Source organism: Brienomyrus brachyistius, chromosome 10 (assembly GCF_023856365.1).
Source record: "Brienomyrus brachyistius isolate T26 chromosome 10, BBRACH_0.4, whole genome shotgun sequence".
NCBI classification, from domain to species: Eukaryota; Metazoa; Chordata; class Actinopteri; order Osteoglossiformes; family Mormyridae; genus Brienomyrus; species Brienomyrus brachyistius.
In genome coordinates this window covers 13,928,421-13,956,297 of record NC_064542.1, presented here as the reverse complement: position 1 = coordinate 13,956,297, position 27,877 = coordinate 13,928,421, and the positions used below count along the sequence as shown (strand labels likewise).

The following is a 27,877-nucleotide window of genomic DNA, read 5'->3' as shown; positions in this document are numbered from 1 at the left end:
TTAAAAGTCACCAAAGTGCTTTTTTTTTTTTTCAAAGTATGAGAAGAAACCCGAGTGCCAGAAGAAGGCAGCAGAAACACAAGTAACTAAGAGAACATGGAAATTGCACACATATAGAGCAGGGACTGGATCTGAACCCCCAAACACATAAGTGTTAGGGTACAGTGCTACCCAATGAGTCATCACGGCTATCTAGTATTAATAATACCTATATAGAGAAAAGGCTAGTTTTCAGAAATGTTAGTGAAGTGGTAAGTTATTCATTGGTGCTGGGGAAATTTGTTTTTGCTGAATACGTTAACAAAAGATTAGGTGAGAGAGAGAGAGAGAGATATCACAAAACAGAGAAGAAAGAGGAGGACCTAAGCGAAATGAGACAAAGTCTGGGGGAGGAGTCTGGGCAATAGATATTTAGTAGACAGGGCCCCAGACAACGTGTCCTGCATCCTGCATGTCAATGACGCACACAGAGACACAGGGAAACACAAAGGAAGAGACACATTAGCACAAAGACAGAGATAGGAGCAAAGCACAGGCTGTGAGATTAAATTAGTACAGGTCTTATATGTAACTTATATTACAACAATAATGGAGATTATTCAGTACTTTATTCTATGATTCTTCCACAACCAAGTATCTGCTTCAGTTCCATTTAATATATCCTTCCATAAATACACAAATTGTTTAAAATATATAAATATTCATCAAAGGGTTGGTCACTGAAGTACAAAATCCATCTCGCTCTTGCCAGTATGTGCCACTTGCTGTGACTAGACGGCAATACTTCTGCCTGCCTTGTGGCTAAAAATTCATCCATGTTCGAAATGTCAAACAACTTCATGCATATTTTGCTGTTCGTTCACATTTTGGATCTTTAGCGAACCAGTTATCACTTGATGGTTTGGGATGTTGTGCTCCAGTGTTCACTATGTGCACATTCTGGCACTGACAACCAGGTCATATTGTTGATTTAATCAAAAACGTTAAGTAAATTCTGATTATTTTTTTTAATACACATAGTAGGGCAATTAGTTGCAATAATCTGAAAACAGTGAAATATTTCCATAGCCTACTTTATTTCCTCTTTCCATACTTATCCAGACTTGAGAAACAAATCAATTTCCCATGCTGCATAGGATCCATGTTCTATGTAAGAGTCACAGAACACTTGTCGATTTATTATAAGAATCTCATTAGTCGAATTTGGGCCTCAATATTTCAGTCCACTAACATTAGAATGTTCACAGCAAAATCTAAATGGATCAGTAGGTGGTGCAATTGAGGAGAATCAACAACCTCAAAAAAATGATTTGAACTGGCATTTAATTTCTCAAGAATTAATATGAACATTACTATTAGGTACACAATTAGGTCTATTACAACAGATCCCAAAAAGTAATCAAAAGTCTATAAATATTTTGTAATACATTAACTGATAATTATTTGAATGTGTACAGTAAGCACAGAACTTTAAGGCATGTCTGTGTAGTAGTGGTTGAAAAACTCGTCAATGAAAAATATTGCCTCATACACAACATTCAAATACAAAGCACACACTGGATGCACTCCATGTCAACAGGACACCTGGTTGTATTTGAAATGCAAGATAAACTGGGATCTACATGGCATTTTAAATCTGACTTTTAACCAGCCAAAATACAAAGGGGTCCACAAAAGTTGATTTTGATGTTTTTAAGATCAGCTTAACATTAACTGTACGTTACGTATACTTAACTATAACCATTACGGACCGTGTCCCAGACAACTGTGCATCAATTCATGGTGTGTGCATAGGGATATGAAGAATATTAATAGGCATTATGGATTCCCTAGAATTAACACCCATGGGCTGTGGAAGAGATTATTTCTCAACAAAAAGATCTGAAACAGCACCTCAGGGGTTCCAACACACTAAATTTCTCTACAGGCTGACAAATCCGTAACATGAACCTAAGACAACCGAATGGAATGGCCTTAAGTTAAAAAAGGGGGTAAAATGTACCTTTAAATGCTACAGTATACTAAAACACTCACAAAAAAAAAATCTTAGGTGCAAAGACAAGTACAACAAATACAAACTTATCACCAGCTGCATTCTTGCCGTGTGGCATTAAGCATCAGGTAAAATTTTAAAATGCACTTAGTCAAAAAAAAAAAAAAAAAAAAAAAAAAAAAACACACACACACTCCCACATACACACGCACATTCCCACATACAATCTCACTCACACACACAAAGTTCTCGCCATATGAGCAGTGCATTATGTCGAGAGAGCCAGGGACACAAACAAATATTACCAAACACGGATTCGCCAAAGCTCTGCTATTATAGTTGATACTGGTATGGCTTCAGCCCCAGGACAGGTCAAAAGCCAAGCTGAATAAGACTGAAATACTGCAGCACTGCACACACATACCTACCTAACAACATTGTGCAATTTTACATCTGTAGGAATATAAAATAAGTCTAAGTTAATCATATACAGTTACACACCAGCTTACACTTGTTTTTTTCCTTTTAGAAAGAAAAAAAAAAAAAATACCACAATGCTACCACTTGCTTAAATGCTTCCTGTCATAGAGCCTCGGCATTCGGGAAGACGGCACAGTGATGGGAAAACGGACACAGAACCGCTCATCTCACACACGCCCATGCACACAAACGTACACACACAAAGGGGAAGGCGGGGAGATGAAGAGGATCATCCCACGCTGTGGTGTCACTGTTTCATCCTTAAACCACAGCACACAGGGATCATGTGGAATTGACAGGAAGAGGAAGAACAGGGATATACATCTGCACTGCTGGAGGTTTCCTCACCCTACTACAATTTAACCAAAAACAACAGCGATGTTCATAAACAAGCTTATTCGTCATCTTCCTCCTCTTCTTCTTCCTCTTCTTCCTCCTCCTCCTCGTCTTCTTCATCCTCCTCGTCTTCCTCATCCTCCATAGACTTCTTCATCACTGGCTTAGGGAGTCCTCCCATACCAACCACTTTGCCCTTAGATTTATAATCAGCCACATCCTGTTGGAGAAAATGAAGAGTAGCACTAAGATTTTGCCGCTGCATTGTGATCCTTGATGTGCAAGGTCTGTACCACAGACAGCCAACTCTCAAGCTGGTAACACTCGACACTAGAGCCATGCCACCTGCTGGCCAAAGATACCCCTGACTGAGACTTCCCACCTGGATGAATGATGGGTTTACTGTAGGCTTCTTCTAGATAAACTACAAGAATAATGTTAAGAATGAAATAGCTTTCTGTGCATTCCGAGAAGCAGATGGTATAGAGGTGGTTACGCAATGGCCCCGTTTTGATAAAAAAATATTGAAGAACAAATCTGCTGAGGGAAAAGATGAATGGAAGGAGGAATCCCCTGTAAATACCTCTCAGTCACTTCAGTGGCTCTCTGGGGACTAAATCCAATGTTTCAGAAAACTCTAAATGCAACCAGTAAACTTGTGGAGCTTCATACAGACAGACAATATCAAGGAAAACAAGCCGAAATATGTGAAACTATTGCCAAACTTACGAGAAAAAGAATATTGATTTTATCTCAAAGGATCAATACCCCTGTGCATATGTGTGAAGTTTGCGTGTTCTCTCCATGCCCCCGATTTCCTCCTACGGTCCAAAGATATGCAGGTAGCCTAATGAATGCTTCTAAATTGCCCATAGTGTATGACTGTGCATGTATGGTGATGGACTGGCATCCCATCCAGGATGTAACCCTGTCTTGTTCCCTATTCTGCCAAAAATAGGCTCCAGACTGCTCTACAATTCTGGTCAAGAAACGTGATTAGAAAGTGTTCTAGGGCTTATCCTGATCAGGGCGACAGATTTACATGCACTGATTATATAACCTAAGTGAAAAAGCATTAAGACTACCACACCAGGACATCCCTTCGAGGGGTAATTATTTTGACAGTAAGTACGAGACCAGTGGCAGTGGAATGCACCTGTTTGTATTTGTCTTTAAGCTTGTTGGCCTTTATGAGATATGGCTGCTTAGTGGCATCGGTCAGATTGTTCCACATCTCCCCCAGCCGCTTGGCCACGTCCCCTATGCCTAAACTGGGGTTCTGGGCCTTGATTTTGGGCCGGTGCTCAGAGCAGAACAGGAAGAAGCCGGATCTATGCAGAACACAAAAGCAAGTTAATTGTATTTCTCTGCCCAACACTTTCATTTACGATACTATTTCAGGCAGTTCAAGTGTTGCCATTTGACACAGATTGTAAATGTGCACGACGTACGGTGGTCTTTTTGGGGCATTGGGGTCTTTCTTCTTGCCCTTCTTTCCAGGCATGTAGCTCATCATCTCTTGGTCATAACGTATCTTGTCTTGCTTGGCCATGTCCTCAAATTTGGACTTCTCTTTCTCAGACATAGTCTGGAATATATAAGATCAGGGTGAATGTACATTTTTATTGAAAATGCATACAAATGAACTTAGTCTCAAAAGGTAAACATAATCATAAACAGGAGAATCCGGCAGGTGTACATTTCTGTAAGGCACGTAACCTAAATCATATCAGTGATCATGCTGATATTTATACAGGTAAGCTAAACATTCAGGCAACCAATTTAATAAATGATATTAATGCCAGTCTGGATAAACAAGCTGGCTAGATACCCAAATTAGGAAAGTTCAAGAGGAACAACAAGCCAACTCTCACCTTCCACCTGCCAGAGCACTTCTTGGAGAACTCAGCAAAGTTGACCGGGATTTCTGGGCTTTTCTTCTTGTGCTCTTCACGGCAGGTCTGGACAAAGTAGGCATAAGCAGACATCTTGCCCTTGGGCTTCTTTGGGTCACCTTTGGCCATTTTCGACGCTTTCGGACCTTGTTCTTTTTGTATTCACTGCAGCTCTATAAAAACAAACCACACAGACAAAACAAATAATAAACGGTAAAAATTCCATCTACAACACCCCTGTACAAGTACGGGGCACTCCTTAAACAGGACTGTTTCAATACAGCAAAAATGTAAGCAAAGATTTTTTTTATCAGAATGTAATTAAAAGAAGCATCTATTCTCATTTACAAATTCAGCTTTCATTCAAACTGAATGGGGGAAAATAAGCCCTGGAATCATTGCTTTAAATAAATTATGCAAATTTTGCATAAACACTACTTTTTCATATGAAGTTGCATAGCGTTTATTTTTCCTTATCAGTTTACGCTGGGAAATGAGTTAGTAATAACTCGTAAATTAAGATGTTTTTCTATAGATTGACTGTTTGCAAAAATAAATGTTAAATAAAAAAAAAAATGGTAAGGAACACTTGTACAATCCGTATATACAAAAATTATAGGCCTAACTTAAGATTCGTTTTTTAAAAAAAAATTCGATAAAATTTTAACACGTTTTCTCAAATAAAAGCACATTAAGAGGTTAATTTATTAGGCACCCCCGCCATATTTCCTTATCGCCCCCGCCCAAGATTTATTAGCTTTTTATTTATTCTTTATTACAAACTGCTTGCCGGGCTATTTTCATGGCGCAGCTCCACTAATACAGTACTAGTCGGCTGGAACAGAGAGAGATCACACGGTAGTCGTATTCTCCCAATAAAAAAATTGAAAGGTCATCAACACGAATCATTCATCTTCCATTTTGTGAAATGCCTTCTCATGAAAGAAACATACCGTTATTTTTAACATTTTTTCACACCTTATTCTTATTTTTTCAAAACAAAAAGTTTTTGTTCTAAAATATCCACTCCGCCGAGTTAGCTTTGCTTCCCCCATATGACTATAGTAACGGTACATAGTGTGCAGCGCGAGGAAGGGTGGCTGTCTGCAGCGGCTCCCATTCATTAAAATGGCTTCTGTAAAGCCTGCGAGGGGAAGGCTTAGCTAGCTAAGTAACAAAGCGATACACACCCCCTTCGGATTACAAAGACTGTTTAAGCAAATATTTTCCACACACTGACATAAAAAACGACGGTAAGTTAAAATGGAGACAGTCCTTTAAATTGAGAAAATATTTATCTCGATGTCAAAAAGCACAAAGACTATTTAACTGTTTTTTCAAAGTTATACCTCGGACTGTCGCTTGGTGCATTGCCGTCTGTAACAAAGGCAACGCGCCAGCCATTTCTAATACAAAATCATTTCCGATAAAATGAATAAGTTGCAAGTAAAGGGAAAACGCAGGAATTGACCGTCTGTCGTATATAAATGTGAAAAAAAATCCTCTCTCGTAAAATTACATCTTTAGTCAATTTAGACAAAACTTGTTTTCCTTTTTTAAAGGAAGACCCGGGATGCGCGTTTGAACAGCTCCTTGTCAATGGTTTAAATCACCAGCCATTTTAATACAGTGCTAGCAACCATTTGACTATAATGAAGAAAGATTTCAGTCCTCAATGACAATATAACATTAAATTTTTCATGTAAATAGAATTAATTCCCAGAACATACGATAGAAGTACTCAAGATGTCACCGATAACAGTAACTATTAAATGACTATCGTGCTCATACCGTGACCATAGCCAGCCATATTCTTACGCACAGCTGCGATGCGTGTAAGAAATACAAGCCCCAAATTACAGTTTAATAACTTTTTCCCTGTACACTGAATAAAATTGTACAGAGAAAATAAATGAGAATTTAAATATTAATGTCATACATCGGCACCAACAATAAATAATTCGTATACATTTTAGCCATATTAAATTGACTATTAAGGTATTTAAATTTATTCCACAATACTGAAGAAAAAAATTAAGCATATAAGGGCACAATATTTTTCCACATATTTAAGTCTTTTGAAATTAAAGTAAGTTTGATAGATTCCACATAAAAACATAAAATATAATAACACACAGTTACGCGTGTAATATTCTTACGGCATACATTTTCCCCTCAGACAATTAAAATCAAATGCCAGCACCGTAGCGCCTACCTGTACTGATGCCAATATGCAGTCCCTCGATCTGCTTTCTCCCCTCTTTAAAAGCCGCGTACTCAGCCTCGCGCTAGCTCAATGCGAGACCGGCCTGATTGGCTAGCGGCCTCCCTGGTTTGAAACAACCTCCACAAGTTCCGATTGGCCTTTCAAACTTACATATTCATAAGATCTCAGTAACAATTGGTCAATGGCGTGGGCAGTGTCTCCCCCCTCCCGTTTCAAAAGAATCGTTTAAGTTCTTCTTGCTACGATATAAACAAAAGTTTAAAGACCCACGAGCACTCACGTGGAGAGTACTGGCATGTTGACAGATATGCATCATGTAGGAGGGAAGGCGGGACGCAGCAATCTACAAACTCAAGTCGTCTGCTAAATAAAATTAATCGGCAGACGTGGATCAACACCATGGCAAATTTTGACGGGCATTGTGATCAAAATGTACTTTTCCACTACAGCTACGGTATTTAAAAACGTAGCCTACATATAGTTTTTTTTTCCACCACAGACACGTATAAATCACGCCACGGACACATTTCGTTTGTCCTAGTATGGACAAGTCGACGATCAGACAAATATGTGCTTAGAATAATGCATTATGAATAACTGCAGAGCCAAAAAACCTATCAGGTAGCACCGAAGGCCACATAGGGTGCCATCTTCTGTGGGGGCGCCTACTTAGCCAGTCAATTTCATTTTTTTTCTGACTGGGGGCACCAGCAGGGGAGCTAACCTTGGGCACCACATGGGTCTAAGACAATACAAGGATGAGGGACACAACAACATGAGCTGAAAGACACTCTCTGGTACATCCATCCATCCATCTATCCATTATCTGTAACCACTTATCCTGTTCAGGGTCATGGGGGTCTGGAGTGCATCCCAGAGGCCACGGGCACAAGGCAGGGAACAACCCAGGATGGGGCGCCATCCCATCGCTGACTCTCTGGTATTATATATTTCAAAAATATTTTAATACAATCAAAAAATGTGAATGTATATACTGTGGAGAACAGAGAATCCTTGAAAGCTGAACATGTCTGTATCTCTTTATCAAAATGGACACCATTTCTGTCCTATATAATCATACAGACTGCATTTCAGCAAGATAACCCTAGGTGTCCCTGTATGTAAGCATACGTAAACATTTCTTTAGTCCAGTGGTTCTCAAACTCGGTCCTCAAGCCCCATTGCCCTGCTTGTTTTCCAGCTATCCCTGCCCCACACACTGCTGAATCCCTGGATCAGGTGTGTTCAGTCAATCAGAAGCTGAAAGACAGCTGGGACTTGTGTGTGGGGCAGGGATACCTGGAAAACAAGCAAGGCAGTGGGTCCCAAGGACCGACTTTGAGAACCACTGCTTTAGTCAAAAAGAAAAAGACCAACTTCTACAATTTCTGACTAACTGTAGGGCATGTGTGTAAAATACATTCTGTAATTTCATCAGTTTTATTTAGGAAAAATGTAAAAACATGCCAGTGGCAAACAGCACACTGATGGATTTTTGCCTCAGACGCATTCAACTGAAGCTTAAGTAAAAAAAAATACAAACCATAAAGCCTTATTCTCAGATATTAAGTCCAGAACTCAAACTTGACCACTCTGGCTGATCCAGATGCTTTATTTGACAAATGAATGTATACCCCATATCAAAACTTGATTCTCTAAGCTCACGGTAACACTGTACTAAATATAAAGATCATCTTATAAAATATGTTGTCACCCTATAGGCCTACAGTCAATATATCTAAATCATGAGGGAAGGTCTATACCCACCTCAAGACTAATGCTGTTACAGTTTTCGCTGAACGCGGGTAAGGCGCACAGGCAGTCCAAAGTCGGGGAAACCAGGGTTTATTCAGAGGACTATGGACTACAGACATCAGACGCTAACATCAATGACAGACACTGAACTGAGGCAAGACACAGACTGAAATAGACCAAAACAGGATACAGCTGGGTACAATCAGGGAAGCACACGTGGATAATCCGGGGGGCGTGTCACACACGAGGATCGTACGACCTGGGCGTGGCAGAACCCCCCCAAAGGCACGCTCTCTGGGCAGGCGACGGACGAGACAAGGGGAAACCAGGACCTGGAAAGAAAAAAAAAAAAAAAAAAAAAAAAAAAAAAAAAAAAAAAGGCACTGGGAACAAGGACAGACAAAACTGACAGAGGCATAAGCCATGACAGGACCTGACAAAGGACGGGGAAGGCAGACAGATCAGGAATGGTGACAGAGAGGGAACAGGTGGAACAAAAGGGCCAAGAGTGAATGGAGGGAATACAGGAAGACGAGGAGCAGGGACAGGAGGAACAAAGACAAGGAACAAAGATGGGAGGCCAGGGAGAGAAGGAGGGGGAACAAAGGGGAGTACGAGGGAACCCCAGCGGGCGATGGGAAGCAGCCGGAGGGGCCGCAGGTGGCCAGAGCATGAGGGGACCTCAGAGGGGCTGAGGAGACAGGGCGAGGGACAGACGGAGGGGACGAGGAGGGAACTGGAGGGAGCACCAGGGAAGGGGACGAGGGAGCTGAACGGCACCCTGGCGAGGGCAAGGAGAGGGGGGGAGCCGCACTGGAGCGCGAGGACCCACAGGCGACGGAGGAGCCGCCTCAGGGGAGCCCACAGGCGACCAACGAGGAGTTGGCGGCAGGACCGAGGCAGGGCGACGAGGTTTCCGCAGGGGACCCGCAGGCGACTGCCGACCTGGCGGCCCAAGACCCGCAGGCTCTATCCGAGCCACAGCGCAGGCGAGCCAGGGCGGGAGGGACCGCAGCCCTACGTCTGTGTCCTCTCCCCTTCTGGGACACGGACATGAGGGTCCTTGGCCGGGGTCCAGCTCGCCGAGGTGAGGGCAGAGAGGTCACCAAGCAGGTCCCCGAGGGGTCCCATTCCAGCTCCTCTACCTCCAGGGAGGGAGAAGCGGTGGTTGAGCAGTACAGGACCTCCTCGGGGACTAGGGCAGGAGGGACAGGAATGGGGTAAGGAACAGGAGTCACTGGGGTTACAGTCCGGTGTAGAGGCGGAGGGAGCGCCTCGGACGTGGGCGCTGCAGGCAGAGGGAGCGCCTGCTCGGGTTGCGCAGGCGATGCAGGCAGCGGAGGGAGCGCCTTAAGCGCAGCTGTCGGCGGGACGGACGTGGCCCCTTCAGGCGTCCGGGGCACACGCGGGATAGCGTCCCGCACCGCGCTGGCCCCTTTGTTGGCCAGCTGCTCAGGCCGGAAGCAATACCGCTCGAGGTGGCGGTGGCAGCTTCGCGGCGGCTGGGCGCTCTCCCCGGATGGGGGAAGCTGCCTGCGCGGGCAGCTTAGCGGCGCCAGCGTTACTCTCCGAACTGCCTGGAGAGTCCTCCAGAACGTTGGCGAGGAGACAAGCGGAGACGAGCGCGCATGCCCCCAGGACAATCGACGAAGCGATCACCGGCTTTCTCCTTTTCTTTTTCCGTCGGTTCGCGGTGGTGGCAGGAGGCTGTGCCGTCTCCGTCAGGACGGACGGCGGGGAAGCAGCCTCTGTGCCGCGCGGTATGTCTAGCCCGAGCCTCCGCTCCGTGAGCCGCTGGACTAGCCGCTGGAGGTCCGCATGCATCTCCTCTAGGAGGTGCTCGCCCTCAGGTGGGGACATCTCCATTAGGAGATCGGCGCTGCGGTTGGCGAATTCCAGCGCCACAGGGTCCTCTTGGACCTCAGGCTGGTTTAGCCAATAGTAGGTCTCCTGCAGCAGATAGAAATGTTGGTCCTTGATCTGCTGCTGCGCCTCTTTGTTGCGGTCTGTCATTCTGTTACGGTTTTCGCTAAACGCAGGTAAGGCGCACGGGCAGGCAGGCAGGCAGGCAGGCAGGCAGGCAGGCAGGCAGGCAGGCAAGGATCAGGCAGGCAAGGATCAGGCAGGCAAGGATCAGGCAGGCAAGGATCAGGCAGGCAGTCCAAAGTCGGGGAAACCGGGGTTTATTCAGAGGACTATGGACATCAGACGCTAACTAACAGCTAACATCAATGACAGACACTGAACTGATGCAAGACAGACTGAAATAGACCAAAACAGGGTACAGCTGGGTACAATCAGGAAAGCACACGTGGATAATCAGGGGGGCGTGGCACACACGAGGATCGTACGAGCTGGGCGTGACAAATGCCAATTAATGTTTACCTTATATCCATACCAGGATCCTACAACACGTGATTGTAATCATGTCCTCTACTAAATGGATGGAAACTTGATTCTCCTACAATGTTCAAACCAAAGTTACATCCTTGCTACAACAAGATTCCAGTTTCAAATTCCATCCATCCATCCATTTTTCAAACCGCTTATCCTACTGGGTCGCAGGGGGTCCAGAGCCTATCCTGGAAGCGAGGCAGGGAACAACCCAGGATGGGGGGCCAGCCCATCGCAGGGCACACTCACACACCATCCACTCACACATGCATTCCTACGGGCAATTTAGCAAGTCCAATTAGCCTCAGCATGTTTTTGGACTGTGGGGGGAAACCGGAGTACCCGGAGGAAACCCCACGACAACATGGGGAGAACATGCAAACTCCACACACATGTGATCCAGGCAGAGACCCGGGTCCCAGAGGTGTGAGGCAACAGTGCTAACCACTGCACCACCATGCCGCCCCCTGTTTCAAATTCTGGAATGCAAAATGTTACTGACATGTTACTTCATATTAATGCAATCACATAAAAATGAAGGTTTCTTTGCTTTATGACAGAACTCTGCCTATACGTGAAATTCACATAGAGAAAGGGCCAGTCAATCCTAGGGCACAAAACGTCTGAGGGGGGGCACCAACTTGCCAGCCAATTTCACTTTGCCTCGGACTGGGGGCACCGTTGTTGATGCTCGCCCAGGGAGCCACACCAGTTATGACCAATGCTAATTTTATTTAAATTGAATTTTTAATTAGTATAATTGTCCTATTCCTGTATAGTATAATGTCCTTAACCAGATCTCCATCTGATCTCTTCTCTCTTCAGTATAACTCAGGGGTCGGGAACCTTTTTGGCTGAGAGAGCCATGAACGCCATATATTTAAAAATGTAATTCCGTGAGAGCCATACAATATGTTTAAAACTAAATACAAGTAAAAGACCAACATTTTTAATGTACAATAAGTCTCTGAATTCTTTTTAATAACGCTGTTATGCTGTTGCTAACCAATGATGAATAAAGTACTTCTTACCATTAATGCGACTTATGGTGCTGAATGGTTCTGCTGGTGGCTTTGTAGTCTGGGTGATACGTCGTGAGGTTAAGCTTCATGCAGGCATTGAGACTTCTATCCGTTAAACGTGATCGTAGGTTGGTCTTAATGTTCTGTGATTGGCTCCAGCCACCTGCAACCATGAACATGAGCGGTAGGAAATGAATGGGTTGAAATACATGAGCATGTTTTATATTTTTAACGTTATTATTTTTTTTATTAAAGATTTGTCTGTGAGCCAGATGCAGCCATCAAAAGAGCCACATCTGGCTCGCGAGCCATAGGTTCCCGACCCCTGGTATAACTGAACCATCAAACTGGTAACCTCCATTCTGTACCCTTATTAGCTTGTTTTCTAGTCTTTATTAGTGGCAGCCTACTTATAATTCAGTCTTCACTTTTTTCCAAACTCATTTCATTTGTATACTATCTTCAATAAATGAGATTACAGTATAAATACATTAAACAAACACAATATTGTTCAATTCCTCCTATTGCTTCCTTTGTCAAAATGTGGCAAGAGACGATTATGCATTTACGGTAGAACGGAAGCGACTGTCCTTCAGTAAAAAAATCGTCCAAGTTTCTGTGAGCAGTTTTATAATGCAAATGTGTCTGATTGTTTTGTCACTGTCAGGCCAACTCATATGCAGATTGATCCTGGTACCAAGGACAGCGACATGCACTCTTATAATAAAACACAGTGTGTATACAACCATCCATCCATAAAAAAAGTTGTAAGGTTTATCGTGAGTTTATGACTTGGGCATAATTTGGACATATATTTCCTGGAACTTTTAATAAGGCAGTCTGCAGGTTTGGATGATGATGAAATTTATATAAAAATAAATTAATAAAATTTTTTATTGCAACATTTTTTTTATTAATGTGTATGTAAATGAGGTGTTAGTTGGCTATTGCTAAGTCCATAATCTTCAGAAATCGTCAGATCGTCATACCGTTGTATTCCGTATGTATTGGGCATGGGGTTCAATTCGTGCCAAAAATACGTCTATATGCGCACTTTCTATGTCGATTGAACAAGTAACATGTAATTGTCTGTCAGTTCAACCTTAAACTATACTTTTTAGTCTTGGCACATGTGTCTTGCTCCGTGTCTTTTGACTGCATCATTATATATGTTGTCTTAATGTGTCATCTGACTGTGTTGCTTTGCTTCTAGTCCTGCTGTGTCATTCTCCCTGTTCTTCGTGTTGTTCTGCATGTCGTCTTCTTGTAAGGTTCCCAAATACACCAATCATTCTCCAATACGCTTTTGTTTTTTCATAGGTAGGCCTATTCAACAACTTGCAAAGGCTACTTCTGTCAAAATCAAGTTAGGATTCCTTTTGCTAGTACTAGATAGTCTTGTAATTTACCTGCACTACCTGCACGTGTTGTGTGTGAAAACGTGCTATACAAATAAACTTGAATCAGCCTACTTTGGATGTTAGGGACAAGGAGAATAATAAAGCAGCAGCAACAGAGACAAGCATCACATCCGGACGACATGCATGACGATGCAGTCAAACGACGTGTTGACAAATTTGGTCGACATGCAATACAAGTCAAACGATAACGATTAGTAAGATGACAGAAGTACAGTTTAAAGTTTGTTTTGTCAGGTGCGCAATCAAGGCAGATAATCTCATTTTCAAAGCACATTTGTCACAGCCGAAGTTGAATAGATACAGACAAATGTTGTGTTGCATGTTCCGCTGACATGGACAGTGAGCTACTGATATATTTTTGGCACAAATGGAACCCCATATATATGAACGGTATAGTGGTCTGACGGCTATGAAAGTCGTGTAGTGTGAACTTAGTGTGAGCATTTCTTCTCAACCAAGCAAGGCCAAGGTAATGGAGCGCCGATCAGCACAGCCTCCCCCTGGCCAATATATAATGCTTTACATTAGGATTAGGGCTGCCCAACTCATTTACATACAGATGGATAAAATCTAAGATCTTAGGAATAAAAAAAAAACAATAAAAAAAAAAAAATCATTGGAATAAAAAAAAATATATATTTGGAATAAAAAAACAAGTACAAATAAATTTTTGGAATAAGAAATTATATTTATTTATTTTTCTATAATGGAATATTAAATGTATTTTCTATAAATATCTGGAATGAAAAAAGTAAATGAATTAATTTTCTATAGATTTACTTATTTATGATTATGTCACGTTTCGTCCTCCATAGACGCGAACACAAAGACTCCGCAGTCAGAGGATGCTCGCCGAGACGGACACGCCCAAGTCGCTCTGAAGGCAAACCGCTGTAGCGGCGTCTGTCTTGAGCTGCTGGTCGATTTCTTCGCACTATAGTCCCCCTAGTTACTGGGTGTATATATCGCACCGCCTCCTTAATTTAGTACAGATTTAGCTGTTTACAGAAAAGAGTATTAGCATAATAACACAGACAGACTGTGTTGTTTTTTTCCGTTAAATCGGAGGTTTATGTCGGGTTCAGACTGTCAACCATGGGCAAATTTTCAGCGTGGCCTCTCCTTTGGCTGTTTTCTCTGCTGGCTCTGAGAGGTAGGAATTTTCGTTATGGAAAAAAACAGGAATTCGCTTTAGCAAACTGAAATGACAACGTATTAACATAAATCTTTTTTTTTGTTTTTTGAACCCTGCAAGCTCAATCGGTTTAGCATAATGCGGTACTGACAGAGATGCCGGTAGTGTAGTCTATGCATATGATGAAAAATATATTCTCAGTCATATTAGTTCAACGGACGTCTTCCAACGGCCAAAATCAGCTGATTGAAAACATGGATATCAGTATTATATTTGGTCTAACAAAGGGTGGTACATTTTAAAAAGGATATGTGCATTGTTATTAGCTCATCCACTTTACAGTAGTGGACGCAAGGTGCAGATTACTTGGGTTTTCACCCTGTGCTTTCATTGGTTTTCAATATACAGTTTTCTACATTAATTTTAAATAATGGTCATTTACCTCTTCTGAACTCTGACAGCATTATTCGAGTTACAACGCGGGATTTCATTTTGTCTAAAATATTTTATTCGCATTAATATCAGTTAGAATTACGGGAATTCCAGTCACTCCCAAACACAATGTGGAAATCATATGTAACAGAGTTAAAGCAGACTGCTACAGTTCATCAGACCTTTTGTTGATCAGTACAGCAGTAGGCCGTAATAGCTATGAATTTGTTGTATGTTACAGTTATAATGACCTGACCGAACGGATGGTGGTTGTAGGCAAATTGTCCAAAAGACAAAAAAATTTACCAAATGGCTGTCAGGCAGTGGCTGTCTCTGAAGCTCAGATATGAGCAACATTAATGTTTCAGTAACAATGGAATATTCTTCAAAGGAGAACCAGTAACTGGGTCCACATGACACACCCACATGTCTACAAGACACACCCACCTAGAACTGCAGAAGATAGATCACAATATATATGCCTTTTTTGCAGTAACTGCAGTGACATCACTTGTGATTTAATAAGGCACGTTTTATTTAGTTATGCAGTAATATATAACTAAATATAGCAAAACATACAGATTTTTTACATTTTATTTTGTAAATCTGCATGAAAATTATGCAGAAAACCTATCCATGTATCATCCAATTGCATATCCTGTCATAATGCTGAGAATCAAATGGATTCTAAATATTTTAGTCTTTCAGCAAAAAAAATGCCTGTCAACATAAACTGCTTCAATTCTGAGTTGACATGTAATAATATACTCATGTATGTAATGCATGATCTGGTTTTGCAACATGATTATAACACAATGGGATACTGATTTGCTTCACAAAGCGAAGATATGAATGTTGGGTTCAGCCTAGGTGTTGAACCCCTGCTGGGTGACCAGTCTCTGGATACAAAGCAAGACACCACACCGGTGATCTCTTTGTCTCGCTGCAGGGAAGCCTGGTCTGGTCACAGAGACTTGTCTCTTGACTCGACTCAGCCGACTTCGGAGGGGCACTTTCCTTTCAGCTTCTTTTACTTTGCACTTCTAATTACAGAACAGCAGAAGGATCACATGATACAGTTTGATTTCCTTTAATACCATATATAGTTGATAACATATGAGTGTATCTATTAGTACCTACTGTTGCCAAGACAATTGGACGTATAGGCACATATGATTTCGCAACATCTATTTCGGAAGAGTTTCTACTGAACCTCCGTGGTTAGCATGCAAGAAATATGTTCATGCACTTTAACCTGCACTCTTTCTTGAGCGGCCTAAGTTTCGCTCTGCAAGCTTACAGGCAATACATAAATGGCAACAAGCATAATTTCCAACAATCACCTGATTCAAGAAATGGCTGACTGTCATTTAACTCCCAATGGTCCAGTTGAACAGAACATGATGATGAAAGAAAGAAAGTCACATGACAAGATGTTTGAGGCTGCCCTGTCTCTAGTGGAGCACCTCATGTTTCCTAGCAGCATTATTAATGCCTGAGATGACCTATATGTAGTAGAGCCAAGGGGGTTAAATCCCAACTATGATGATTATATCTGGGGTTTTACGGTAATATAGATGTACTGACTCTCTACTGTGAATTGGTCCCTGCCCCAGAGAGTGAACGGAATAGAGAACGGAAAAAGTGATGAGGCAAGATATGAATGAAATGACAGTCCTAAAATCCCAACTTTTTTCCCTTATTGGGTGACAATCTAATCAGCTGCCTTTGTTCTCTCACTGCAGTCTTGAGCCAGGACCTGGATCTGGAGGATGCGTTGGAGTTACCCACGAAAGCACGTATGTGAGACACTAACTACTGCATCCTGCGCAGTTTCTCCTAAGAAATTAAACAATGCAGGCTTTTGCACTAAAACAAAATGGGTACCTTGGAACCTCATTACTGCAAGTCAATGAAAATATATAGACATTTATTTAATTATCATTTTTCATTTGTTGTAGCAGCTCCCAAACCTAAGCCACCAGCAGGCGCTGGTGAAAAAGGTAAATGACATTAATTAAAGAGATTCAGTTACCCGTTTATGTATGCTTGTAAAAACTCAGGGATACGGTATTGTTTCTTTATAGATTTATTAACAGCTAAACCACCAGAAAGACTCACCACAACAACTAAAGCCCCAGCCAAACCAAAAAAGAACCCAGGTAAGAACAATTAACAAGGTCTGCAGATGGTGAGATGGAAAGAATGCCCAAGGATAGCGTTGCTTTTAGAGAGAGCAAGCTAATCTGCAAATGTTTCAAGTCTGCCTTTGAGAAGGCCTATTTGCTATGCTTATTCTGGATGGACATTCAGGTACAACATGAGATCCCAACTAACTCCATAGCCTTGATCCTTGGACTGCACTGCAGAACATACATGAATGGGAGGGGAGACAACTTGTTCGTCACTGCATTCTTATCGATTCTCCAGAGGTTACCTGGGCAGAGGTTCTGGTGGGCCACCAGGTTCCGCGGGCCATGCTTTGATCAGCTGTTTGCAGTTTTGAATTTCCCTACAAATCTTCCACAAAATATTAGACAAGGTGTTGCCTTTGAGATTTAGGCAATTGTAATTTGACTGTGCCACTTGCTGACCAAACATACACATGAAGCTCTAGGATCTAGCCATAAGATGGATTTTCAGCAAGTCCACGCACACAATAATCCCCTCCCATCCGCACTGAAATGCCCTACAGCCAAGTTACCTAACCAAAATGTAGAAACCAACCGATGTCACTAACTAATCAGCAGTCACTAACAGATCTCAGCCAGAGCGACTACTTTGCACCTACAATCCGGCCAGGCCTGCTGCCCCGTACAACCATCAAGGCGCCCAGATCCACACCCCCTCCTCCCAAGCACCAGTCGGGTCGGTAATGCTTCAGCTCCCTTCCTGTGTGGATCACCTGTCATCCATGTGTCTGTTGGTGTTCAGCGTTAGTGTCACCAACCTACTCCTGCTCCTGTTGTGTTGAGACCACATCAGCAGTTCTGTTGTCAGTCCCACCAGCTCATTTTCTGGGCCTGTGTATCGTATCATTTGTCTATATTAATTTTCATAGGATTGTTTAATGCATTATTGCCAGTGACAGTCAAACTGCAGATTGGCATAATCCACATCAACTAATTGATTATGCGTCAGAAGGGATGCACCCTCAATACGCCGATAGCTTAAAGAAAGAGTGCAGGGTAACACCACCTGCTTTTTTGCATAAAATGGCGGAATATCATACATAATGCTCTGTCAGTAAAGTCAATGGAGCAGCAGTATGTTTCTAGCTCATTTCCAGTATCCAGTATCTCACGCTGGGATAGTATATGGCACATTGTTATCATGCTTTTCTGAGCATGATTGGCTGTTCAACATTGGGCATTTTTAAAGAAGCCTTGAAGTCTATTTAAATTCATTTGGAAGACAGAACCTACAGTATATAACATCATTCCCTGTTCCCATGGTCAACACTGTTTTTACATGAAGACAGCTATTGGTCCATTCTCCAGACACTGGGCTACTCCCCATCTCTTAAAAGTCACTGGTGTGGCTACAGGAAGTGTGTGTCCTGTCTCATTTTGCACCGTTCATCATGATTAAACTGTTTTTCAAACCATGATTGAAATCAACTAATCTGTCTAATAGCACTTTTCCACTGGCATACAGACACTAGATCGTACCCGAACCGTACTGTGAAGAGACACTAGTTACAATGTGGTTCATGTTTGCTTCAGTTTTCTACTGCAGAAGGGTCAGCTCAGTAAAGGCGTTGCCGGGTTTGGAGAACGACAGTGATGTACAACCAAATCCACACTTATTTACTGTTCACATGTTCATATACATCATAATTTATTACGTGCTAATTTCTGCTAGCACATCTGTCAGAATCACTGTCTTGTGTTAGCATCAAACACTAGCGAAATTAGCACTACCCTGCATGGATTTGCATTACAAATCCATTCCATTCAGCCATTCTGTAGTATTTTTTTAAGTAAGAGGTTGGAAATATCCATGTTCCAGGTTATTGGGAATGCATTAATACATTGCGATGTGCAATACTACTAATAATGTATAATATATAAAATATACCCATTTTTCTTTCTGATATTACGTGCATATTGACGCAGATCATCGTGCATTTAGACCAATCAGATGGTGGTGACACAATCAGCTTGGTTTAGTTACAGTACGCTTTCGGCTCTGCTAGTAAGTAGCACCATGTTAGGCCGGGTACAGCTCAGGTACGGCTTGCATAATTTACAATGGATAATTGTCTCTTTGAGGTATGGCTTATAGACAGCTTGGTTCTTGGTGGCAATAGAAAAGTGCCATAAATATTAATTGTACTGTAATATTAGTGTAGAAGCAGGTATTATCCAGACCATTTCAATTTAATCTCTTGGCTAAAATTTGACCGAGTTTTGATCCAGAAGGTAATCAGCACAGTAAACTACTACAGAGAGAATCAAGGCTTTGAAATCAATCTTCAGTGATTTTTTTCCCCAGTGGGAAAAAGTCAAACAAACAAGTAACTGACATTATGTGATAATTTCCACCACTATGGATTTAAGGGCTTTTTTTATCACTACCAAAAATTAGACTGTGAATTCCTTTCCAAGAAGTAGATTCAATCAAGGATTTTCAGTCAATACCAAACAAAACCTGGTGCAAGAAAGGATACAGTTCTATAGTGCTTTCTGTTTTGCTTTTTCTGCCATTCCTGAGTCAGTCAGGTGACTCTAACATGGCCAATCAACTTTTGAATTCAGTCTCCCACACCTTTAGCTGTATTCTGAAGAAATTGCAACCTCAGCAACTTACTGTATTGGATGCGGAGGAAGATTTCATTGTGAGGTGGAAATCACTAGGCAGTAGAAACTCCTCCCTGGAAGAGATATGTCGGGAGAGATGTTAGTATGTAATATATTTTTTTTAATTAACAGACTTCAGACAGTAATATTACTAACAGGAATATACTTTAATATATAGACATGGGGATAATAGTATCACTTGCCAGAAGCATCTTACAAGAATATATTTAGGTGAACATGTGTGCCTTAAGGGTACTCCTGTACTTGTAACAAGCTAACATTCCAACATTCAGTCGGAATAGTTCATTGTAATCCAGAAAAGCCTCATTTTGAAGCAATGGCACCTTAATTAAGTTGTACTCTTTGTCTAGCGCTCTTGCTATATACCCTCCATTAGCTAACTAGTTCCCACAAATAGAGGCCTCTAGTCGACAGTCAACAAATTTATGCAGAGGAGTTACTTTTAATTCCCATCAGAACAATGAAATTAGAAACACATGCTGAGGCTAATTGGAGTTCCTGAATTGCCCATAGGTGTGCATGTGTGAGTGCATGGTGTGTGAGTGTGCCCTGCGATGGGCTGGCCCCCTATCCAGGGTTGTTCCCTGCCTCGTGTCTATTTCTTCCGGGATAGGCTCCGGACCCCCTGCGACCCAGTAGGATAAGCGGCTTGGAAAATGGATGGATGGATGGACAATGAAATTAGTGCAGAAACCGTGATTTCTTGTGTTTAACAGGCTGAAATTTGCTTCTGTTAATTTCTGACAAACAATGGTCTGTATGGATTACAATATTTTGGATGTTAGTGAATATCACCTATACGCTTCAATCAAGACAAAGAACATAAGAAATTTACACACGAGAGGAGGCTATTCGGCCCATCAAGCTCGTCTGGGGAGAACTGAAGTAATAGCTCAGAGTTGTTAAAATCTTACCTAGCTGTGATTTAAAGGAACCCAGGGTTTTGGCTTGCGCTACACAAACAGGAAGATGATTCCATAACTAACTACACGCTGTGTAAAGAGGTGCTTCCTCAAATTCATTTTAAAATGTTCTCGCTCTAATTTCCACCTATGGCCACGAGTTCTAGTATTTAAATATTAATATCGTAGTAGCCATTTGGCTGAACAGCATCCATACCTGTTAGAATCTTATATACCTGGATCATGTCCCCCCCCTTAGTCTCCTTTGCTCGAGGCTGATCAGGCTCCGGCCATTTGACTGTGTCTGGCAGAACCAAACCGGCAGAAACAGATTCAGCTCAGCTAACCTCTCCGCATAAGACATTCCTCTAAGACCAGGAATCATTCTTGTAGCCTTAAAAGCTTACCGTGAACTATAGCCCAGTTCCACCCCCCCCCCCAAACACTTCTTATCACTTAAGATAAACCGAACATGGAAATTATACTTATTGTTAAAAAGGAGATCACTATTACCTTGAACGGCCCCTAGGGGTGATCTCGTCACTTTATCTGCTCTTCACTACCTCCAGTGCTTTTGAATAACTCCATGTTTCCCCTTGCCTCAGGTGATCTGAACTTGGAAGATGCTATGGATCCCAGTAATGACATCAAGGTGGACGGCAAAAAAAACAAAGGAGGTGAGTATGTGTAGGCAGCCTGAACATAGCTTTAGAGCACATCACTTAGAGTCGGATGATGCTGCCACATACTGGGCCATAGAATCAGTCCCACTAACCAAAACACTGGCGCTTCAAGTACATGCTTGCATAACAGCTGAGGAACAGGTGGGGTCCTCCCTGCTGGGAGCTGGTGGGAATAGCATAGCATGAGATAAGGACTATGTGGACATTTACTGCAGTGCTATTGAAAACGCAGAAATTGTATATTTTCTATTAATGATTTTTAGTAATAATATCATACCATTATTTTTTCTGCTTATTTTAATATAAAAATTCTTCCACTCGGAATTTTGGTGATATACTCTAATAACACAGATACTAATCCCGAACAATATATTTTCAGGGTGCCTTTAGGGTGTGTTCGGTATGTTACTGACAGAATCTGTGCCGTCTTTAGTTTGATGGGCTGTGTCGATGCGCAGTGTGATTAGCTGGCCCTGATGGTCGATCACATGACCGAAGAGCCTTCGGAGGGCTGTTTATCAGCTGCCATGGTGGGTCAGGGGTAATGGAAGACCCAACAACTGTTGAGGCTTTAGCGGTAAGGTCGCTGTCTGACAGTGCCGGTCCGGTGACTGGAAAGCAGACCAGATTTCGCAGCTTGTCTGGTTCTGTTTCCGCTCCTACTGTACCCACCATAGACCTAGCAGAGACTCTGTATATGAGGCGATGACGAATACCAGCAGCTGCTATGTGATCGCACTAATATAAAACATTCAGCCCATGCCCTGCATTCGCAGCTGTATTGTGATGTTGGAGTCTATGCTGCAGCCCTTCAGAGTTCTGTGACCTGCTTGGCCGAGTTGCCGTCCTTCATATCTGTCTCCTCTTCATTCCCTTTGGGGTCTCAGCTGTGATGTGGGGGCTTTCTGTAAGACTAAGCATATGTTGTGTGACATCCTTCATGACCCTCCTGCCTCTTCTTCCAGTAGATGGTCAGTTATCAGACAGAGACCTTGAAGACCTTGATGGCTATTCTCCTGAAAAGGGCAAAGGTAAGGATCTGAGTTGAAAATATTGGATTATTGTGTATACGAATGATGACCATTATTATTATAGCTTATGCGGTTTAGCAGAGTTCACTCATTTGAACCAATTCAGTAAGACATTTATTGTGTTTAAGGAGGAAGAGAAGACGCAGATAACAACTACGGTAAGCCAAAGTGGACAAAAATCATCTAAATATTCTGTGTGCTGTGAGAATGGATGACTGTATTTCACAGGCTTAAAGTGGCACTGATGCTCTGAATATTTATTATTAATGCATTTAATGCATAAACAGATGGTCTGTAGATCATTCAGCAGAGACTATTTGACTCTTATAGAGCTTGGATAGCGGGATAAAGTGACCGTAAGATAATCATGCCATTACATCAACGCCAGATGGTTTTAACCTTTGAAGTCCCCTCCATGTAATTTTCGTCAGATACTTTGGCAGAGACGGGCACCATCGCGGGCATTGCCAGCGCAGTTGGTATGGCGTTGATCGGCGCAGTGACCAGCTACATCAGCTATCAGAAGAAGAAACTCTGTTTCAGTATACAACGTAAGACCCGAGCCATCACATTTTGATTAATATCAACAGACATTACAAGACGATCGAATACTAAATCAGGATCACAAAATATATAGCTGATGGTGGTTACCATGGAGATGTTTCAGTGCTGTTTAACTCCTCTCCAACAGAGAGCCTGAATGCAGAAATGATGAAAGAAGAGAACCCTGAAGTCGTGGTGTCCCAGGAGCCTCAAGGTAACAATTTTATTGTTAAAATAATATAAATTTTTAAGACACTTTAATTTTCCTTCAATTCTTTCCCCACCCCCTTAAAGGACCCCCTTTTCTATTCTTATACTGCCTTGTCTTTATGATTGCACGTCTATCAAGACTATCAACACTTCCGATAGCATTGCGCTCAGCTCAGTTGCGTGACTTGTTTAAAAAGCAACTAAAGACTTTTTATGTTTAGGCAGGTGTTTAAATAGAGCTGAGTAGTCTTCAGCTATATTATTACTATTAGTAGTAGTGTTCTTGTTATCGATTTTTGTCCTTGTGTTTTATTTTGATTGCACTTTTAAGCGTTTTAGTGCTGTACAGCGCTTCGTGACCTCTTCATAAAATTTTTTTACTTATTGACTATTAAAATATTCTATACTATCAACTCTCAACCGCATGTGCAGGATGGAGACACTTGCACTGATGGTAACAGTTACTCTTTTCCTTTTCAGTCCAAGCGACGTTACTGCAACACCCGAATGCAGAGACTCCGCAGGATTAAAAAAGATCGTACCCAGTCCAGCGCCCTCATTTTACATCTAAATTAAGTGACATACACATCACCTCCACCCTCACCCAATACTGTACAGATCCTTCCATCTGCCTGCACAAACCAGACTGTACATAATCCTCTATGCCTTTGTTTAATAACCACAGTACACCTGCTTATACACACGTGGACAAAATTATTGGTTCCCTTCGGTCAATGAAAGAAAAACTCACAATAGTCACAGAAATAACTTTAATCTGACAAAAGTAATAATAAATAAAAAATCTATGAAATTTAACCAATGAAAGTCAGACAATGCTTTTCAACCATGCTTCAACAGAATTATTTAAAAAAATAAACTCGTGGAACAAGCCTGGACAAAAATGATGGTACCCCTAGAAAAGACTGAAAATAATGTGACCAAAGGGGCATGTTAATTCAAGGTGTGTCCACTAATTAGCATCACAGGTGTCTACAATCTTGTAATCAGTCAGTGGGCCTATATATAGAGCTCCAGGTAGTCACTGTGTTGTTTGGTGACATGGTGTATACCACACTCAACATGGACCAGAGGAAGCGAAGGAAAGCATTGTCTCAGGAGATTAGAAAGAAAATTATAGACAAGCATGTTAAAGGTAAAGGCTATAAGACCATCTCGAAGCAGCTTGATGTTCCTGTGACTACAGTTGCACATATTATTCAGAAATTTTAGATCCATGGGACTGTAGCCAACCTCCCTGGACGTGGCCACAGGAGGAAAATTGATGACAAATCAAAGAGACGGATAAAGCGAATAGTAACAAAAGAGCCCAGAAAAACTTCTAAAGAGCTCGAAGGTGAACTTCAAGCTCAAGGACCATCAGTGGGCTTCATGGGAGACGACCAAGGAGGACACCATTGTTGAAAACAAATCGTAAAAAAGCCAGACTGGAATTTGCCAAACTACATGTTGACATGCCAGAAAGTTTCTGGGAGAATGTCCTATGGACAGATGATTGTGCCTTGGCAAGAAGTTCATCAGCTCTATGTTCACAGACGGAAAAATGAAGCATATCAAGAAAAGAACACTGTCCCTACTGTGAAACATGGAGGAGGCTCTGTTATGGTCTGGGGCTGCTTTGGTGCACCTGGCACAGGGTGTCTGGAATCTGTGCAGGGTACAATGAAATCTCAAGACTATCGAGGGGTTATAGAGAGAAATGTGCTGGCCAGTGTCAGAAAGCTTGGTCTCAGTCGCAGGTCATGGGTCTTGCAACAGGACAATGACCCAAAACACACAGCTAAAAACACCCAAGAATGGCTAAGAGGAAAACATTGGACTATTCTAAAGTGGCCTTCTATGAGCCCTGACCTCAATCCTATTGAGCATCTTTGGAAGGAGCTGAAACATGCCGTCTGGAAAAGGCGCCCTTCAAACCTGAGACAACTGGAGCAGTTTGCTCATGAGGAGTGGGCCAAAATACCTGCTGAGAAGTGCAGAAGTCTCATTGACAGTTACAGGAATCGTTTGATTGCAGTGATTGCCTCAAAAGGTTGTGCAACAAAATATTAAGTTAGGGGTACCATCATTTTTGTCCAGGCCTATTCCATGAGTTTATTTTTTTTTATAATTCTGTTGAAGCATGGTTGAAAAGCAATGTCTGACTTTCATTGGTTAAATTTTAATAGAATTTTAATTTATTATTACTTTTGTCAGATTAAAGTTATTTCTGCGACCATTGTGAGTTTCTTTCATTGACTGAAGGGTACCAACAATTTTGTCCACGTGTGTACATTTATAAAGACCCTACTGCCCATTTTGTTTGACAACTGATGCTTTGCTTGAAGTGCTCCTGCTGTTTTAAGATGCTTCTGCGTCGCACTGTAAAGAGTCTGTCCAATTAGACAATCGCAGGACTCATAATCGCCTTTGCAGGAGTCATAATGGTGGTGCAGCCAAGCCATACGACTATTTCGTGTTTGTTACAATGGGCTTGCAGATAAACTCTCCATCATTTTGTTGCACGTCATTAATGCTCTCATCTTCATCTCAGATTCAGTCTGGGGCAGGCTTGCAGATTTGTGTGAGCTGTTCATTTCTTAGGGATTTGGGAGGGCCCAACAGACACTTTCTTGCGGTAGCAAAAGTAGCAAAAATGTTTGAAAAATGTGAGTGGTAGTTTTGGTATTCTTCACTGTGACTTATTTATTGTTACTCCTTTATTTCACAGTATGTTAATTGTTTTTTGTTCTGTATTAGACTTGCAAGTATGTGTCACTGCTCATGTAGAGATATACACCGTGATGTTTGTTGACTGATCTTTTGTTGTTTTGCATATTAAATATGAAGGTGGGGTAGTACAACGTAATCAGCCATGGTAACTGTTAGACAATGACTTTTTTTTTTTTACAATGAGATAAAGTTGAAGTGATATCATTATTCTTTACTGAGTGTCATGTGTAATTGTTTAGCTTTTTGATATAGTATTAGATATTTAGCCTATAAAAAATTAAATGAACCAGTTGTTAGTTTAGTTGTTTGAGATGATTACTTCTATGTGGGAATGTAGGTAAGGTGAAGCTTCTTTCTACTGATGGACGTGGTTGTTTAGTCTCCTATTCTGTTCACTGATTACGATAGCGGGGCTGTAGCTTGTGTAAGGGTATACAGCTAGATTTTACCACTTTTGTTATCTCCTGTACCCTGTCCCCCAAATGACATTTGACTGTTTTTGTCTATTTCTGCATTACTAGCTGTTAATTACCTTACTGGATGCAGTACTGGATGTAGCTAAACACTGATACCAAAGAAGTGGGCCAGAACGCTGTGTCAGTGTGAGATATTGCTTGTGCTGAACGTTCCATGCTGTGATACGGTTGGCAAGGCGGGACTGTGTGCCTGTGAGTGAGCAGAAAAGGAATTTTGACTTGAACTTGAAGTTTGTGCATGCCTTTAGTAGTGGAGTGTTCGGAAGCAGTGCCGTGTTTTTTTCATATTTCACTCAGAGTTGGTAAACAAAAAAGCCACCCCTTCCAGTTCCTTCCATTGCCACCCATTCACATTTGTCTGTGATGCATGCTGCTTGCTGGTCACCCAGTCAGTTCATTTCCACAGCAATAATCAGGAGCAGTAATCAAACATGGGAAGTGAGGTTGAGACAGCTCGACATCTGCCTTAATGCTGTGTGCGTAGAGCCTGTTCTGCTGCCACCAGACCCTGCCTTCCGCAGAAAATGGGTGCTCAAGTCTCCGAACCATTTTACCCCTCAGCCTAAGAACCATCTTAGCAGCAATGACCCGAGTTAAACAGCGGCCTTCTGAAGCTTGAATTCAGCAGCTTTATATCTAAAGGGGTGGGTAATGTGTGAACTTTGCACTTTATTTACAACTGACTGCTATTCCTGATTGCTCAATGTCTGTACTAACCTGACAAATATCTTTCACTGACTTGGAGACAATTTAAGCGAATAAAAAAAATTGGCCAAATTGTGAACTTGGTCTCTTCATTTATTTCAGTTTCTTCAAGGTGGGTAGGTTGGTGAGTTTAAAGTCAGTGCCTGTGTCTAGAAAGTTGTGGGTTTTGAATGCCATGACTGGCAGTGCAAGCATATCACCAAAGGGCCTCTGAGCAAGGCCCACGAACCCAAGCATTCCAGAGGTGTCATCTGGTCCTGCTCTCTGACCATAAACTTTCCTCACTTGCATGTCACTTTGGGCAAGTGTATGCTACATTAGTAACACGAATACTTATATAGTTGGCAGTAAATATCGATCACCCATGATTAATAGCTATGAATATGTTAAACAGTTTATAAGCTGGTTGAAAATAAAACATGCAATGACAGTCTTAGTCACCACTCTTTAATGAAATTAAACATTTACATACGGGTGGCATGGTGGTGCGGTGGTTAACACTGTTGCCTCACACCTCTGGTATCTGGTTTTGAGTTTCTGCGATGGTTCCATCTGTATGGAGTTCACATGTTCTCTCTGTGTCATAATGGGGTAATCTCTGGGTACTCCAGTGCCCATAGGTGTGTGAGTGTGCCTTGCAATGGGTTGGTGCTCCAACCCCCATGACCTTGAATAGGATAAGCA

At 41.9% G+C, this 27,877-nt stretch overlaps 2 protein-coding genes across 7 annotated transcripts; one reads left to right on the top strand and one right to left on the bottom strand.

The window, feature by feature from the left end:
* Positions 1 to 1,306: 1,306 nt before the first annotated feature.
* On the bottom strand, positions 1,307 to 7,057 carry hmgb3a (high mobility group box 3a). The gene is made up of 5 exons (XM_049029264.1): positions 6,920 to 7,057; positions 4,684 to 4,877; positions 4,261 to 4,397; positions 3,966 to 4,140; positions 1,307 to 3,029 (listed from the first exon to the last, which is right to left on the bottom strand). Exons 2-5 carry the CDS (start codon positions 4,831 to 4,833, stop codon positions 2,868 to 2,870), a joined length of 624 nt encoding a protein of 207 aa, XP_048885221.1. The 5' UTR covers positions 4,834 to 4,877; positions 6,920 to 7,057; the 3' UTR covers positions 1,307 to 2,867.
* Positions 7,058 to 14,377: 7,320 nt separating this feature from the next.
* cd99l2 (CD99 molecule-like 2) lies at positions 14,378 to 24,034 on the top strand. 6 transcript variants are annotated; one of them, XM_049029672.1, is made up of 11 exons: positions 14,378 to 14,676; positions 16,836 to 16,889; positions 17,055 to 17,093; positions 17,178 to 17,252; positions 17,851 to 17,958; positions 21,421 to 21,492; positions 22,464 to 22,529; positions 22,658 to 22,687; positions 22,961 to 23,080; positions 23,221 to 23,286; positions 23,763 to 24,034. In XM_049029672.1, exons 1-11 carry the CDS (start codon positions 14,619 to 14,621, stop codon positions 23,810 to 23,812), a joined length of 738 nt encoding a protein of 245 aa, XP_048885629.1. In that variant the 5' UTR covers positions 14,378 to 14,618; the 3' UTR covers positions 23,813 to 24,034. The 6 variants fall into 6 exon arrangements, with proteins under 6 accessions (XP_048885629.1, XP_048885628.1, XP_048885627.1 ...); XM_049029671.1 differs by having other exon boundaries at positions 17,052 to 17,093; positions 22,467 to 22,529; XM_049029670.1 differs by having other exon boundaries at positions 17,052 to 17,093.
* Positions 24,035 to 27,877: the final 3,843 nt, after the last annotated feature.

What these genes read in the sequence shown, in the direction of transcription:
- hmgb3a (XM_049029264.1), bottom strand. Translation starts at nt 4,833, where the DNA reads ATGGCCAAAGGTGACCCAAAGAAGCCCAAGGGCAAGATGTCTGCTTAT. An exon ending in AGTGCTCTGGCAGGTGGAAG is followed by an intron (nt 4,398 to 4,683) that starts GTGAGAGTTGGC and finishes TATATATTCCAG; the next exon opens with ACTATGTCTGAGAAAGAGAA. An exon ending in AATGCCCCAAAAAGACCACC is followed by an intron (nt 4,141 to 4,260) that starts GTACGTCGTGCA and finishes TGTTCTGCATAG; the next exon opens with ATCCGGCTTCTTCCTGTTCT.
- cd99l2 (XM_049029670.1), top strand. Translation starts at nt 14,619, where the DNA reads ATGGGCAAATTTTCAGCGTGGCCTCTCCTTTGGCTGTTTTCTCTGCTG. An exon ending in TTCTCTGCTGGCTCTGAGAG is followed by an intron (nt 14,677 to 16,835) that starts GTAGGAATTTTC and finishes CTCTCACTGCAG; the next exon opens with TCTTGAGCCAGGACCTGGAT. An exon ending in GGAGTTACCCACGAAAGCAC is followed by an intron (nt 16,890 to 17,051) that starts GTATGTGAGACA and finishes CATTTGTTGTAG; the next exon opens with CAGCTCCCAAACCTAAGCCA.